Source organism: Scyliorhinus torazame, chromosome 13, assembly GCF_047496885.1.
Source record: "Scyliorhinus torazame isolate Kashiwa2021f chromosome 13, sScyTor2.1, whole genome shotgun sequence".
In the NCBI taxonomy this organism is placed as follows: Eukaryota; Metazoa; Chordata; class Chondrichthyes; order Carcharhiniformes; family Scyliorhinidae; genus Scyliorhinus; species Scyliorhinus torazame.
The window spans coordinates 111,900,827-111,917,495 of NC_092719.1; the positions used below are offsets into that span (position 1 = coordinate 111,900,827).

Here is a 16,669-nt window from a genome sequence, read left to right on the forward strand (position 1 = left end):
ACTGGTGCCAACCATCAATGAGTCTGTTGTTGTGTTTGACCAGGACCAATAATGTCTTTGAACAAGTGGCTGACCAGAAAATTGGACTCCCTGTGACACTCTTCAGTGCAGTGACTGGGCAGAATGTCTTTGCTGATGAAAGCTATCTGGTAAGGAAGGGCTGTTTCTGTAAAGCCTGTTCACTGTTACATTGCCATCCTGTTGAGGTCAAGGGTCTCTTGTCAGTTGTATTAGCATTGAGAAGTATGGTAATACCCAAGAAACCAGCTCTCAAATCCTGAGCCAAGGTCTGTAATGTATAGTTCTACGAAAATCTTCATTACATAATATAACATGATCAGCCAAATGATCATGGAATATTGCAGCAAAGGTTTCCTCACAGGGGGATTATTTTGAGTGATTGTTGATGTGTGTTGGTACTCTCTCTGTTAGCTGGATTCCAGATGGAATCTGGAACAGACCTCTTCATTCACCTGAGGAAGGAGCAGCGCTCCGAAAGCTAGTGACATCGAAACAAACCTGTTGGACTTTAACCTGGTGTTGTAAGACTTCGTACTGTTCCTGTGTGTAAGTAGTAAGTGTGCCCCTGGGTCAGAAGACTATGGGTTTGAGTCTGGAGACTTGAGCAGAATAATCAGGCTGACACTCCCAGACAATACTGAGGGTGTGCAACACTGTTGGAGATGCTGTCTATCGGATTAGATGTTTTTAAAAAATCGAGACCCTGGGCGAAATTCTCCCCCAACGGCGGGATGCCCGCCGACTGGCGCCAAAGCCGGCGCAAATCAGACGGGCATCGCGCCGGCAAAAAGGTGCGGAAGTCTCCGCATCTTTGGCGGCCTAGCCCCAACATTGAGGGGCTAGGCCGACGCCGGAGGGATTTCCGCCCCGCCAGCTGGCGGAAATGGCGTTTGTTGCCCCGCCAGCTGGCGCGGAAATGCGGCGCATGCGCGGGAGTGTCAGCGGCCGCTGTCAGTTTCCCCGCGCATGCGCGGGAGCGTCAGCGGCCGCTGAAAGTTTCCCGCGCATGCGCAGTGGGGAGAGTCTCTTCCGCCTCCGCCATGGTGGAGGCCGTAGCGGAGGCGGAAGGGAAAGAGTGCCCCCCACGGCACAGGCCCGCCTGCGGATCGGTGGGCCCCGATCGCGGGCCAGGCCACCGTGGGGGCACCCCCCGGGGTCAGATCGCCCCGCGCCCCCCCCCAGGACCCCGGAGCCCGCCCACGCTGCCTGGTCCCGCCGGTAAATACCAGGTTTGATTTACGTCGGCGGGACAGGCAATTCCTGGGCGGGACTTCGGCCCATCCGGGCCGGAGAATCCAGCGGGGGGTCCCGCCAACCGGCGCGGCTGGATTCCCGCCCCCGCCCAATCTCCGGGAGCGGAGACTTCGGCGGGGGCGGGATTCACGGCGGCCAACGGCCATTCTCCGACCCGGCGGGGGGTCGGAGAATGACGCCCCCTGTCTTCTCTCTGGTGGATGTAAAAGTTCCAATGGTACTATTTTGAAGAAGATCAGGGAAGTTCTCCCTGGCACCCAGATCAATATTTATCCCTCAATCAACATCACTAAATCAGAATATCTGGTCATTATCTCATTGTTGCTTATGGGAGCTTGTACACAAATTGGTTGCTACATTTTCTACATCGCAACAGTGATCACATTTCAAAGCTTTAACTGGCTGCAAAACACTTTAGGACATCCCATGGTTGTGAAAGGCGTTATATAAATGCACGCCTGTCTTCTTATCAATTCTGTGACTAATTGGTTCTGACTGGCTCCAAAACAACCTTTTAAAAAAAATTTAAAGTACCCAATTCATTTTTTTTCCAATGAAGGGGCAATTTAGCGTGGCCAATACACCTACCCTGCGCATCTTGTTGGGTTGTGAGGGTGAAACACATGCAAGAACAGGGAGAATGTGCAAATTGCACACGGGCAGTGACCCGGGGCCGGGATTCGAACCTGGAACTCGGTGCCGTGAGGCAAAAGCGCTAACCACTGTGTTCCAAAGCAATCTGCTCTGATTAGTTGACACTGACGCCGTCAATCTACCAACCAAAGTAAATCTTTTTCAAATATTGCTAACAATCTGATGTGATTCCAAACAATTATCAACTTCAAATAGTGAGTTGTCATGCATGTCTCCCAACTACTGATTCCAGTTTATTGTGACTCATGTCTTATTCCATTCAACACTGTACAACAATGGCCATTCCCAGTGAAAGAAAATATCTGACTTGGAAATTCTGGATGTTTCCTCTGGGTAATAAAATTGTCAAAGGTGTTTCGTCTCCCAGTATTCACTGCCTTCGCCTTGATGAGCGCATTCACACTCTTAAAAACAAACATTATGGAAGGAAAGCTTTGAATTGGCAGACATAGTTCAACTGTTATAACTGCTTTATCCCTATGTTGTTCCTTCCCTCAGGTCTATACGATAGTTGGTTTTCCAGACCCTCTAATTGATCAGATTTCCCAACAAGGGGTTCAAGAACACCAGGAAAAATTTGGAAGAACAGTGGGTATACTTCAACAGGTGAGAATGGGCCAGAAAACCAGAGACAATGCAACCCAACATAGATCTGATACTGAAAGCTTGAAGCACCACAAGCCAATTCTAAATTTACTAGAATGACACTTGAGGCGGGATTTAGATGCAGAGATAAATTAATTGCGCAGATAGATATAAATGGGTACGATATAATTGGGATTACGGAGACATGGCTGCGGGGAGACCAGGGATGGGAACTGAATGTGCCAGGGTATTCCGTATTTAGGAAGGACAGGCATAAAATAAAAGGTGGTGGCGTTGCACTGCTGGTTAAAAATGAAATTAACACAATAGTGAGAAAGGATATTAGCTCTGACAATGTGGAGTCTGTATGGGTAGAGTTGATAAATACCAAGGGGCAAAAATCATTAGTGGGTGTCATATATAGACCCCCAAACTGCAGTGGTGATGTTGGGAATGGTATTAACACAAAACTAGAGATCCATGTAATAAGGCAATATCAGTGATCATGGCTGATTTTAATCTTCACATAGATAGGTCAAATCAAATTAGCCACAATGCCGTAGAGGAGGAATTCCTGGAGTGTATACAGGACTGTTTTCTTGTCCAATATGTGGAGAAACCAACGAGACCCCTTGGGGATGAGCGACCATAACATGATAGAATTTTTACTCAAGATGGAGAGTGATTTGGCAGCACGGTGGTGCAGTGGTTAGCACTGCAGCCTCATGGCGCCGAGGTCCCAGGTTCGATCCTGACTCTGGGTCTCTGTCCGTGTGGAGTTTGCACATTGTCCCCGTGTTTGCGTGGGTTTCACCCCACAAACCAAAGATGTGTAGGGTAGATGGATTGGCCACGCTAAATTGCCCCTTAATTGGAAAAAATGAATTGGGTACTCTAAATTTAAAAAAATAGATGGAGAGTGAAGTAGTTTATTCGGAGACTAGGTGCTGAATCTTAATAAAGGAAACAATGAAGATATGAGGCTTGAGTTGGCCTTGTTAGATTGGGGAGAGTTACTTAAAGGGATGACAGTGGATAGGCAATCAAACATTCAAGGAACGCATGGGGGAACTACAGCAACTGTTCATTCCTGTCTGGCACAAAAGCAAAATGGGTAAGAGGGCAAATCCATGGTTTACAAAGGAAATTAGAAAAAGTATCCTATCCAAGGAAGAAGATTGGCCAAGAAAAATAATAGGTCTGAGGATTGGGAGCAGTTTAGAATTCGGCAAAGAAGAACCAAGGGATTTATTAAGAAGGGGAAAATACAGTACAAAAGAAAGCTTGCAGGGAACATAAAGACTGACACTAAGAGTTTCTATAGATATGCGAAGAGAAAGAGATTGGTAAAGACAAATATAGGCCCCTACAGACAGAAACAGGGGAATGCATAATAAGGGACAAAGAAATGGCTAAGCAATTGAATACGTACTTTGGTTCTGTCTTCACAAATGAGGACATAAATCAGATACCAGAAATGTTGGAGAATGAAAAGTTTAGTGAGAGGAAAGAACTGAGGGAGATCAATATTAGTAGAGAAATGGTGCTGGGAAAATTGATGGGATATAAGGCAGATAAATCCCCAGGGCCTGAGAATCTGCATCCCAGAGTGCTTAAGGAGGTGGCTCTGGAAATAGTGGATGCATTGGTGGTCATCTTCCGGGATTCTATGGACTCTGGAACTGTCCCTGCAGATTGGAGGGTGGTTAATGTCACTCCAATATTCAGAAAGGGAGGTAGAGGGAAAACAGGGAATTATAGACCAGTAAGCCTAACATCGGTAATGGGGAATATTCTTGAATCCATTATCAAGGACTTTATAGCGGAACATTTAGAAAGCAGTGGCAGGATCAGTCAGAGTCAGCATATATTTACGAAGGGGAAATCATGCTTGACAAACCTGTTGGAATTCTTTGGAGATGTAACCAGTAAAGTTGACAAGGGGGAGCCAGTCGATGTGGTATACTTGGACTTTCAGAAGGTGTTTGACAAAGTTCCGCATAAGAGATTATTGTGCAAAATGAAAGCGCACGCTATTGGGGGTAGTGTTTTGAGGTGGATAGAAAACTGGTTGGCAGAGAGGAATCAAAGAGTAGGAATTAATGGATCCTCTTCAAATTGGCAGGCAGTAACTAGTGGGGTGCCACAGGGATCAATGCTGAGACCCCAGCTATTCACAATATATATTAATGATTTGGATGAGGGAACAAAATGTAACATCTCAAAGTTTGCAGATGATTACAAGTTGGGTGGGAGGGTGAACTGTGACGAGGATGCAGAGATCCTACAGTATGATCTAGACATGTTGGGCGAATGGGCAAATAAATGGCAGATGCAGTATAATTTGGATAAGTGTGAGGTTATTCACTTTGAAACAAAAACAGGAAGGCAGATTACTAACTGAATGGTTGTAAATTGGGAGAGGGGAGTGTGCAGCGGGACCTGGGTGTCCTTATGCACCTGTTGCTGAAAGTAAACATGCAGGTGCAGCAGGCGGTAAAGAAGGCGAATGGTATGTTGGCCTTCATTGCGAGAGGTTTCGAGTTCAGAAGCAGGGATGTGTTGCTGTAATTATACAGAGTCTTGGTGAGACCATACCTAGAATATTGTGTGAAGTTTTGGTCTCCTTTTCTGAGGAAGGATGTTCTTGCTCTCGAGGGAGTGCAGCGAAGGTTGATTCCAGGGATGGCGGGACTGTCATATGAAGAGAGATTGACTAGGTTGATTTCAAAGAGACTTATAAAATTCTAACAGGACTAGACAGGGTAGATGGAGGGAAGATTTTCTTAATGATGGGTGTGTCCAGAACCAGGGGTCACAGTCTGAGGATTCAGGGTAAACCATTTCGGGCAGAGATGAGGAGCCATTTCTTCACACAACGAGTGGTGAGCCTGTGGAATTCATTATCACAGGATGTAGTTGATGCTAAAACATTGAATATATTCAAGAGGTGGCTGGATATAGCACTTGGGGCAAACGGGATCAAAGGATATGGGAGAAAGCAGGATTAGGCTATTGAGTTGGATGATCAGCCATGACCGTGATAAATGGTGGAGCAGCTCCAAGGTCCAAAAGACCTCCTCCTGCTCCTATCTTCTGTGTATCTATGATGTTGATACCTCTGTCTACACTTCCCACTGCCTTGGGAAAGCGGGCAGCATAAACAAAGACCCCTCCCACCCTGCTTATTCTCTCTTCCAACTTCTTCCATCAGGCAGGAGATACAAATGTCTGAGAACACGAACTAACAGATTCAAAAACAGCTTCTTCCCCGCTGTTACCAGACTCCTAAACGCCCCCGCTTTTGGACTGATCTGATCTCTTCACACATCTGCTCTACTGAATAGTATTACACTCCTGTATGCTTCACCCGATGCCTGTGTCTATGTATTTACATTGTGTATTTTATGTTTGCCCTGTGTATTTTCTGTTCTTGTACAGAATGATCTGTCTGAACTGTATGCGGATCAATAGTTTTCACTGTATCTCGGTACACGTGACAATAAACAAATCCAACCTAATACCCTCAGTGATACCCCTGTAACCGGGTCACGCTCTGCAGTGCCTTGCCAATGTCCACCTGCGTTTGGATCTCATCCTCGCAACCCAAAAATGTGCAGGGTAGGTGTATTGGCCACGCTAAATTGCCCCTTAATTGGGGGGAAATAATTTCTAAAAGAAGTCTGCCTGTGTTTCTCTGGGAGAAGCAGAGAGGCTGAATGAGGGAATTCACTGCCTGTAATTCTACAAGACCTAGTGTGTATTATGTTTTACTCAGAGAACTTGAATTATTCATTGTTTCCTTATGCAGGGCACATCATTAATCAATTTATCTCTCATTTATTGCAGCGGCAGTCAATTGAACTGATCCCTGTGACCAAAGTGTACTTCCAGTGGAAAGGACGAGAGCACAGCTACTTTGTATATGGCACAGAAAACAATGTCTACGCTCCAGACTATCCCAGCAAGTGCCATTGTGCCATTCTCTGATCTGTGTCCTTTTATTGTCCTTCAGAGGATGACCTTAAACTGCCTGTTGAGTTAGCTTCCAGAAAGGGGATAGGGTGGGAGATTCTTCGATGTTATTTAGAAGAAAAAGCATTTTGTTTTGTGTTGTTGGGACCAACATCTCTTTCTCAATCAACACCAGCATAAAGTAGCATAATCACGCAAACATCTTATCACTGGGATCTTAAATCTGCCAAATTGGCTGCAGCTTTGGCGTATAAAACAATCACTGCCCTTTATCATCATTTATCATCCCCAGAGCCTTTTAAGAACGGTGATGAAGCGCCATTGACATGCACATTATTCTTTTAATGACTCCCAGGAACTTTACTTTTCTAGGATGCATTTAAAATAACACCAGGAACAAAAACAAACTTACCTCAAGCTCCGCCTTGAATCGCACAAACAAGGATTCAGCCCATCCTGAGTTTACTGTTGTCATTTGGAGTGGTAGTTGAGGGGCTGCGGCTAATGGCTGCTGGTTCTGAAGCCTACATCATTACCTGGATCTCAGGACACACTGAGCTGGGATTCATAGAATCACAGAATTACCACAGAGCAGAAGCAGGCCATTCAGCCCTTCATGTCTGCATTAGCTCTCTGAATGAGCAATTCACTTAGTGCCTTCTTCCATAACCCTGCACATACATCCTCTTCAAATAACAGTTTAATTCCCTTTTAAAAGCCTTGATGGAACCTGCTTCCACCACACTTTCAGGTAATGCATTCCAGACCTTGACCACTCGCTGTGTGGAAAAGATTATTCTTATATCGCGTTTGCTTTTTTTTGGAAATTACTTCAAATTATTATTATTTTTTTTTTAATTCATAAATTTAGAGTATCCAATTCTTTTTTTTCCAATTAGGGGGCAATTTAGCGTGGCCAATCCACCTGCCCTGCACATCTTTGGGTTGTGGGGACGAAACCCACGCAAACACGGGGAGAATGTGCAAACTGCACACGGACAGTGACCCAGAGCCGGGATCGAACCTGGGACCTCGGTGCCGTGAGACAGCAGTGCTAAACACTGCGCCACCGTGCTGCCCCTTCAAATTATTTCAAATGAAATAAAAAGTTAGAACCTGCTGACCTGAAAGCAGAAACCCTGTTCCGCACATCTGGGTGCCTGTAGTGCCAAGCAAGGAGGTGGGAAAGAAACAGCCTTTTACTGTCTTGGCTTTCACATGAATCCTGGGGAGTTATCAGTGGCCTCTCCATGTTCAGAGAAATATATTCCAGTGTGAGTCAGTACAATCATCAGAGGAGGAGGTGACCAAGAAGGAATGATTCACACATACATTTTGTGAAATTATTTATCAGTATATAAGGTTATCATAGCTGTTTGTAGAAAGATGTCCTATATATTAACAGTATGTCACAGAGTGCATTATGTCTATAAAGAAGTAAAACAAAATCAAAACTTTTAAAGAAGCATAAAGCAATTGTATTGGTGAGTTTAATCGTATTATAATCAAATATACAGTTTTTTAAATTTTTTAACAAAATCTTTGTTTAACTCTTATTTTGGACATCAGAGATTCAATTGCTCAGAAGGAAATGACAATGAAAATGAAATCAGAAACATTTTCAGAGATTTGTGGGAATATGATGATCAGAGTCTACAATCAGAGTGATGTATTTATATAGTCAAAACCCATTGTAAATGTGGATGTGGTAATTAAGTGAGGAAAATGTTGACACCAAACGTGTGACATAAGCATGACAACAGGAAATCAAGTACAGAAAAAGAGAAAAAGGCAGGAAAAGAGAATCCCAACAGCCAGAGAATTTGAATGAGAACTAGAGATGAAATAGGCACAGAAATAAGTCTTTAATTTGGGACTGAATTATATATGACCCAATTAAAACCATCTGGTTCAGTAATGTCCTTTAGGGAAGGAAATTTTCCGCCCTTACCTGGCCTGGCCTACATGTGGCTCCAGATCCACGGCAATGTGGTTGACTCTCAACTGCCCTCCGAAATTACCTGGGAAGTCACTCAGTTCAAGGGCAATTAGGGAAGGGCAATAAATGCTGACCTAGCCTGCGACGCCCACATTCAGTGAATTCATTATAAAAATACAAAGGCAAGACCTACTGGCCATATATTTGATTTGATGTCTGTTAACGTCAGTTATGGGGAGCCTTCATAGCGTCATTAAAATATTACAAGTGTCATGTAGTTTGTGGTTGGAAGGGCTTAGATGGGCCGAATAGTCTTCCTTGCTTGTATCAGTTATGTGAAGTGGTTCAATGGAAACTTGGGTCAGGCTGGGAGGTGTTCATTGTGACCTGATCCTGCAGCACCTGTAGTGTCCAAGGACTCTGTACAGTAAGCCTGTACCTATCTCTGGGGTCAGGTCGCTTAGATAGGACAGCAGGCTGACCTGAAGTTTCCAGCCACAATAGAGTGATTTGAGCTTATCTAAGCATGGCGCACAAGAGTGCTTAAAGAAGGGACACGGCAATGGCAGGTAAATAAAAGCAAAATACTGCCAATGCCGGAGGTCAGAAATAAAAACACAAAGTGCAGGTCTGAAGAAGCGTCATATTGAACTCAAAACATTAAATGTGGGTGCGATTTAACCAGAAAAAAATCTATGTCCGGTTATGGGTGCTTTTAGCGAGGTGTTTCTCGGTGGCTGCATCGCCGCAAAACATCTTGCTATTTAGCCCCTTTTTTGGGCCTCCGGGTGTTTCTGTACACTGAGGCCGCACATAGAGCCATTTCCTGCCAGGAGCAGTTTGGGGCGCCATTTTGTCTGGCTGACCCAATCTTCCCACACCCCCATTTTTTGCACCCCCTCCCCCCCGCAAACTCAGGGAGGCACCCAAGAACACCCCCTCATCTCCTGTCTACCTGAAGGGTGCGATCCCTGGCAATGCCAGCTTGGCACCCTGGCAGTGCCCCAGCCAGCCTGGCAGTGCTATCCATCCTCTCTGGCAATGTCAGGCTGGTACTTCCAGGCTGCCCAGGTGGCACTTCCAGACTGTCTGTACCGAGGTGCCAGGATGCCAAAGGGAGTGCTGGGGTTCTACCCTGCCCTGTCCCGATCACCCGGGGTCTTTAATGATCTGGGAGAACCCCCCCCCCCCTTGCAGGTGCCATTTCGACTGGCTCGCGATTGTAGAAACCAGTGCTAAACAGCACCCTGGCGAGGTCTCCCAGTCGCAGCCATTTGATCCTGGGTGCCGGGAGAATCCCACAAACACATATTGAAATTAGCTTAATGGCTCATTTAAATATGCTGATCTGAATCCTGCCCAGTGAGTTGGCGAGATCCAGATCGTGACATCTCGGGATTCTCATTGCAAATCTAGCGAGAGGCCTCTCATGAGATTCAATGGCCTTGCCCCAACACCAAGTTGGGCGAGATGAGGCCATTAAATCACACCCTCTATTTATCTCTCCAGTTTCTCTCTGGCTGCTGCAAGACCTGCTGATCTTTTCCAAAACTTACTGTTTTCTTTCTGAAATGGCACATCTCTAACAGGCACAAGAATGTTAATACCAGTCACAGATATATCGGCCTGAATTCTCCGTCCATTTGCACCGGCGAATTCTCCAGTCCCTCTGCAGTGAGTTTTGGCTGAACGCCACATCTTCTGTTCTCGCTGACAGCGTTGGCAGGGCAAACTCGGATCGGAGAATCTTGGCCATATTGTACGCCAATGCGCGTATAACACGTGATAGTGAGCATGAAACCAGTTTCACAACTCTCCTGATTTCAATCTTCAATAGAATTAAGAATTGGAAAAAGTATAAAACAGGCAGTCAAAATCAGGACGTCGCCCACAGAAAGATGTCCAATTGTTTAAATGGAAAGTACCCTCCATTAACTTTCTTCTCCTTTATAGTTCCTTTGTTCAATTCCTTTGTTCTCTATGAATGTTAAGACTTAGTTTACATTCCCTAGGTTTGCAGTCTGTGATCCTGGCACATGGACGCCACTTGTAGACCTCAGGGTCCAATAAATTGTGCCATATGTTTACTGGTGCCCAAATAAATGAATGTGTGTGATGTAAATTAATACTATTTTCTTTATAAATAAAAATCAGTTTATTTATAGTCTGTCAATGTTTTATTCTAACATTGTCCAACACATTGCCACTAGCATAATATAGTGGCGCCGAGCCCAGTCAGTTTTTCCATCCAGCAGATGCTTCCTGCTGTTCCACTGCAATTAAATGGCCAACATCCTTCCACCTCCGTTCTTGTGCTGTTATTTTTATTGCCATAGCTGCATAATATAAGAGGCCTTGTGGCGCATTGGGTAGCATCCCTGCCTCTGAGCCAGCAGCTCCAGGTTCAAGTCCCACTCCAGGACTTGGTGACCTTGGAAAATCCTTCCAAGGCACCAATGGAAGGCGATAAGAGCGGAAAAGATTCCTAGTCAGCCATGTGATGCAAAGAAAATGGAGCCTCTCCCATCACTATCCAGAGCGTCAAGCATACAACATGGATGTAAAGTGTACATTAACACAACAATTAGGTTGGCTGACTCAGTTTGCTGCATGGCCGGTGTGGATCAGATTAGTACCAACAGCCGTGGGGGTTTGATCTCCGTCTTGGCCGAGGTGGAATCCCAGCGGAGCTGCCTCCTTGCTCTACCCGTGGTGGACGACGTGGTGCTGTGGGTCAGACTAGCCTTCAGGCACAGAAGAAGCTGCAGATAATGACAGCACAAATCCCAGCCAAAATGGCGATGATCGGGCAATTGCTTCCTCGGCCATGCCTAAATCATTGCTGTAAAGTGACTGGGATTTAATTTATGCCCAGAGTTTGTATTATGTAACTGTCCTCTACTCACTTTGTTTTGTTAGAGAAATAATCCTTCTGTACGCACAACACTCTGCTGTAGTTTTTGTTGTGAATTCAGAGACTCTCAAGTCCCCAACCCACCTCCAACTCATTGGTTGACACTTATGCGGCTCTGGGGAGAGAACTAGGCTGGTCCCAATGCCTATAGAGGAAAGAATTACATTTGTGACGTAAAGCTATGCTTCTTCTGGCAACCTAGGTGTCAATAGCAGCTACTTTGATCTAGCCATGGGTTGGGTATGCTCTGAGCCTGCCTCAACAGACTTCTTTCGCATTCTTGGCATGGAAGAACTTCCCTTGACATCCGCGCCAAATTTTAAAATCATATTGAAACACCTACACCAGAGACTTTAAGAGCAAAATCTAGGCTGACAGTCCAGTGCGATACTGAGGGTGTGCTGTACTGTTAACAGAACCATATGAGAACTTAAATCAAGGCCCTGTCTATTCTCCCGAGTGCACATAAAAGATCCCATGGCACTGTTTGAAAGGAGAGCAGGGTCTTAGTCAGTATTTATCCTTCAACCATCATCACTAAAGCAGTTCATTTGATCTTTGTCATGTTATCTGTGGGATCTTGCTATGCACAAATTGGCTGCCACAGTTTCCAGGTTACAAGCGACTACATTTCAAAAGAACTTAATTAACTGCAAAGCACTTTGGCACTCTATAAATACAAGATTTAAAAATATATATATATCAAATGTTCATGTTGGTGTCTCTGGCCAACAATGATTTGTGAGCGGCACGGTGGTTAGCACTGCTGCCTCACAGCACCAGGGAACCGGGTTCAATGCTGGCCTTGGGTGACTGTGTGGAGTTTGCACATTCTCCCCGTGGGTTTTTTCTGGGTGCTCCGGTTTCCTCACACAATCCAAAGATGTGCAGGTTAGGTGGATTGTGTCCTGTTGAGTGTTCCGCTATACAAACGAACCAACACGGTTGTAGATGGTACAACTCTGTTTTATTACTCTTGATAACAACATCTGTTAACTCATGGCTGTGATTCGTACTTTACCCGTTAACCTGTGGACCCAGCCCTAACACTATCTTAGAGAGGCACTCAGCACATGGTGTATGTCTGAGTGGCACGCTGTGAGCTCTGTGCTCTGAGCTATCTCCTGCTGGAATGAGCAGGAACTGTGGTGTTCCCTGTTTTATAGTGCGTGTGCTCTCACTGGTTATTGGCTGTGATGTTGCGTGTGTGTTGATTGGTCCGTTGATCTGTCCATCAGTGTGTGTGTGTGATTGCACCATGATATGTTTATATGAATATCATGACAGATTGGCCATGCTAAAAATTGCCCCTTATTGTCCAAAGATATGTAGGTTAGGTGGGGCTATGGGGATGGGGCGGGGCAGTGGGCCTAGGTAGAGTGCTCTTTCAGAGGGGCATTACAGACTCAATGGTCCGAATGGCCTCCTGTTGAACTGTATGCTATTGGTTCTATTCCTGCAGCTTCAAATACAAAAGGTAGCTGTGTTGACAGTGCAGTGCACCTTCTGTACTGCACTGGACTGTCAGCCTAGATTTTGCTTTTCAGTCTTTTTGAGTAGGAGCTTCCAGAGCCTTTATTGATTTGCCCAACAGAGCACAATCTGATGATCATTTCCAGGCTTCTGCTTTTCTTTGTTTCAAAGCTGCTCTTCCTGCAGCTGAAGTTCAAACTTCTGAAACATTCAACTTCCAGAGTTAAGATAACAATGGAAGGACACATTTGCGCTGATTTCAGCACTCTTACTGAACCAGTCTTTCGGGGACAGTTCCTTCATTTTCGATTACACAACATTTTAAAGGATTTAAACCATGATCTGTTGAATCTCACCTTATTTGTAGGTCAACGGAAGAACTGAATTAAAGGTGAAGTACAAATATCCATTTGACTCCAGGTCATTCTATTGTTCTATTACTGGCCAACTCCAATGACAGATTATCCAGTCATTTATTTCATTGTTGCTTATGGTGTGGAAATTGGTTACCACATTTCCTACTTTACAACATTTCAAAACAATCTCATTGGCTTAAAGCACTTTGGGATGCTGTTAGGTTGTGAATGGTGCTACATAAATGCAAGTTCTTGCTTTCAATTTGACGAAATATGGACAATGCTGCAAGCAAGGGCTACAGTTAGAGCAGTGTTTTTCAAACTTTTTTCCGGAGACCCATTTTTACCAACCGGCCAACCTTCGGGACTCACGCCAGCCGACCTTCGCAACCCACGCTGGCTGATCTTCCGGACCCATGCCGGCCGACCTTTGCAACACACATGGGCCGACCTTCATGACCCACGCCGGCCGACATTCACGGCCCACCATTTTCTCTTACCTTTAATGCGGAAGGTGAACCTGCTTGGTCCTCATTTACTTGTTTGCTGCTGACAAAATGGAGGCATCGCAATCGCGCCCAAATCACGTGATGTCGACGTTCAGGGGGCGTGACCTGCTCTCTGCCTCCCTTCAGGCAGGAAAATTACTTATTTAAAGAAAAATCTTTTCCTGCGCCTCCAATTGCGCAAATTCACCGCGGAACAGCCACAGCAGCCGGCTTTTAATAGTTCTTTTTCAAGAACTCATTTGTTTCATTATAGAGGGAATGAAATTCTAATCATTAACTTTTTAAATAAGATTCAAGTTACTGCACAGTGTTCTGGTAAATATGATGGCCGCGACCATATAAGAAAATGAGGGCACACTGCGCATGCGTGACCACTCATCAGTGCACATGCGCAGAATAGAATTTGCACATGCGCACCGATGAGCGGGCACAGTGGCCTGCATTGTTTTATATGGTTGCGGCCGTCATTCTGAAGGCTGCTCGCAGCCAGCATTGTTAAAAGCCGGCTACTGTGTGCAAATTTGCACAATTGGGAGTGCCGCGACGGGTGACGAATGTGATATAAATAGTTACTTTAAAGATATTAGTTACTGTAATGTAGATATATGCCGGTCTAATTCTAGTGAGTTCACAGACAAAGGATTTCAGAACTCATGGCAAAGGAGGGGAGATGGGGTGTCCAGTGGAGGAGGAGAAAAGGATGCTGGGTAATAGGAGGCCAGGGAAAAGGATGAGAAGTGAGCCAATCAGGATGTATGGCCAGGTCAGGAGGGGTATAGGATGACCTATGGGAATCGTGTATGTGAAACTTGATGCCATTTGAATGTAATTGCAGAGATTCCTTTGTCTCCTTCCTCATTCATTTCCCAGGGGCCCAAGGGACTGGTTCTGTGTCTGTGTGAAACGAGTCAGACTTGCAAGTCAAATAAAAATAACTAATGCTATGCCTGAAAATCCATCTCGAGTTTTATTGAGGCCAGACTGACGGGTAAAGAAATTTCTAGTTTGTCATTTGGTGCTGGAAACCCGGGATTTCTCAAGACGGTTCTGACCAACCGCGAAATCAGAATTAGACTGATTTTGGACAAAGGAGAGTGGAAAAGGGCCCACAATGTATAGCTGGAAAATGACCGCGCATTGATTTCTCCCCTCTTCTTATGGTCTGATTAGTCTGGTCACTCGCGGTTGGTACGGAAAGATCGTCTCGACGAAATCAAAGGTCAGTCTGGGGATTAGAAATTTAACTGATGGGATTTCATAATATGATTCGGTTTTGGGTTAGGTTTTGGGATTGATGTGACATCTAAAAAAGATGGTTTAATCCCATGTGTGAGTTGTGATTCGGTTTTGGGTTAGGTTTTGGGATTGATGTGACATCTAAAAAAGATGGTTTAATCCCATGTGTGAGTTGTGATTCGGTTTTGGGTTAGGTTTTGGGATTGATGTGACATCTAAAAAAGATGGTTTAATCCCATGTGTGAGTTATGATGCGGTTTTGGGTTAGGTTTTGGGATTAATGTGACATCAAAAAAAACGATGGTTTAATTCCATGTGTGAGTGTTTTAAATCTATAGTTGATTAAGCTAAAATTGTATCCTTGGACTGTAGTGGCGAGAAACGATAAATTTTAAAACAAACTGGATGCTGCATGTTAGTTAAAGCAGAAGTCTCTCAAAGGGTTAACAGCAGCTTGAGATAACAGGCAGCTTGTGGTGTAATTGGATACCTTTCCTTCGAGTCAGTGAACTCCAGCAAAGTTACGTTTTGAATTAATTAAAGGAAACCAGTGGGTTTCTCCACCTCTTTGATAAAAGTTTATTATTTTCGAAAGCAATTGATTGAAATTGCCAGAATCTTAAGTTTTACTTACTTGAAATAATGTTTATCTCATTTTATTTGTGAATTAATAGAAACTTAAAGAAACTCACTGACACCATTTTAAAAAGTGTAAATCTGGAAATGACAGTTGACTTTGCTCCGGTATACATCACTGCAGCTAACTGCTCCCTCATTGATAGCAGCCAACACTTTTGTGAATGTAAGAAAAACTTGTTAAAAGAAAAATTGTTAAGATAAAGAATTAATTAAGTTGTAAAAGTTATACAAGCTCGTGTTAAGCAAATCGTAAATTTAGTTCTGAGTTGAGATCAGAGCTAAGCTTGCAGGTTGCAGTAATTAAATTTGAATTTTCAAACATTTTAAGTTTTAAAAGAACACTGTTAAAACCTTTTCAATAATTTTGCCAAGTAGCAAAAATTGCCATTGGTTATAAATAGGCAAATAAAAATAAAAATAATAATAATAAAAAAGAAAGAGAGCCAAAGTATGAAAGCTAAAGAGTTAATTAGATTATGGAGACAATATTGTCAACATGAGAGGGATAAGATCATGTTATTAAGTTGGCAAGAAAATGCCCTTAAAATGGGGATTCCAATTAGTGAAGGGGGAAAAAAAAACAATGGGCTACGTAGTTCAATGGCTGGCCTTGCATTGACAGAGACAGAGGATGAAGATTTTGAAAATTTGACAAGGTCGGCTAGGGTTCTGACTGCATCAGTAACATTGTCTGCACTAATTCCGGAACCACCAGAGTATCATAATTTATATCCAGTCACTGCTCCCCAGATTCAAATCATGCCATCCCCTCCAGCCCCTTCGATACCATCTTCACTGTCTGAGAGAGAAGGGGGGCTCTGTTCCACAAGCCCAATTAGCTCTAGGACCCGATCTCGGACAGCGAGAGAAGGGCCTGATCCTATCCAGAAACAATCACGCATACCACCTAAATCCCTTCAGACCGATAAGGAGGGACAGAAAAGTCAGAGAACAAAGGGAGAGGATAGGGATGACTCTGAGGAGCTGGAGCTCCCTCTAGTGACAGGGAGGAACGTCAAAGTCTTGGAACAGCCAGAGGAAACAGCTAGAGTGCCCCCTGGTGAGACTCTGAGACAGTTGCCGATTCGGAAAATACCAAACCCTGACGCTGTGA

The 16,669-nt window shown here is 44.4% G+C and overlaps 1 protein-coding gene across 1 annotated transcript in view; it reads left to right on the forward strand.

Moving 5' to 3' along the window:
• The window catches only part of LOC140388235 (protein SSUH2 homolog), a 70,421-nt gene extending 59,829 nt beyond the window's left edge, over positions 1–10,592 (forward strand). The window contains exons 10-12 of the mRNA XM_072472058.1: positions 44–149; positions 2,428–2,535; positions 6,364–10,592. Of these exons, the coding sequence (XP_072328159.1) occupies positions 44–149; positions 2,428–2,535; positions 6,364–6,504 (355 nt within the window). The 3' untranslated portion in view covers positions 6,505–10,592. The remainder of the gene's footprint in view (positions 1–43; positions 150–2,427; positions 2,536–6,363) is intronic.
• The last annotated feature ends 6,077 nt before the right edge of the window (positions 10,593–16,669 follow it).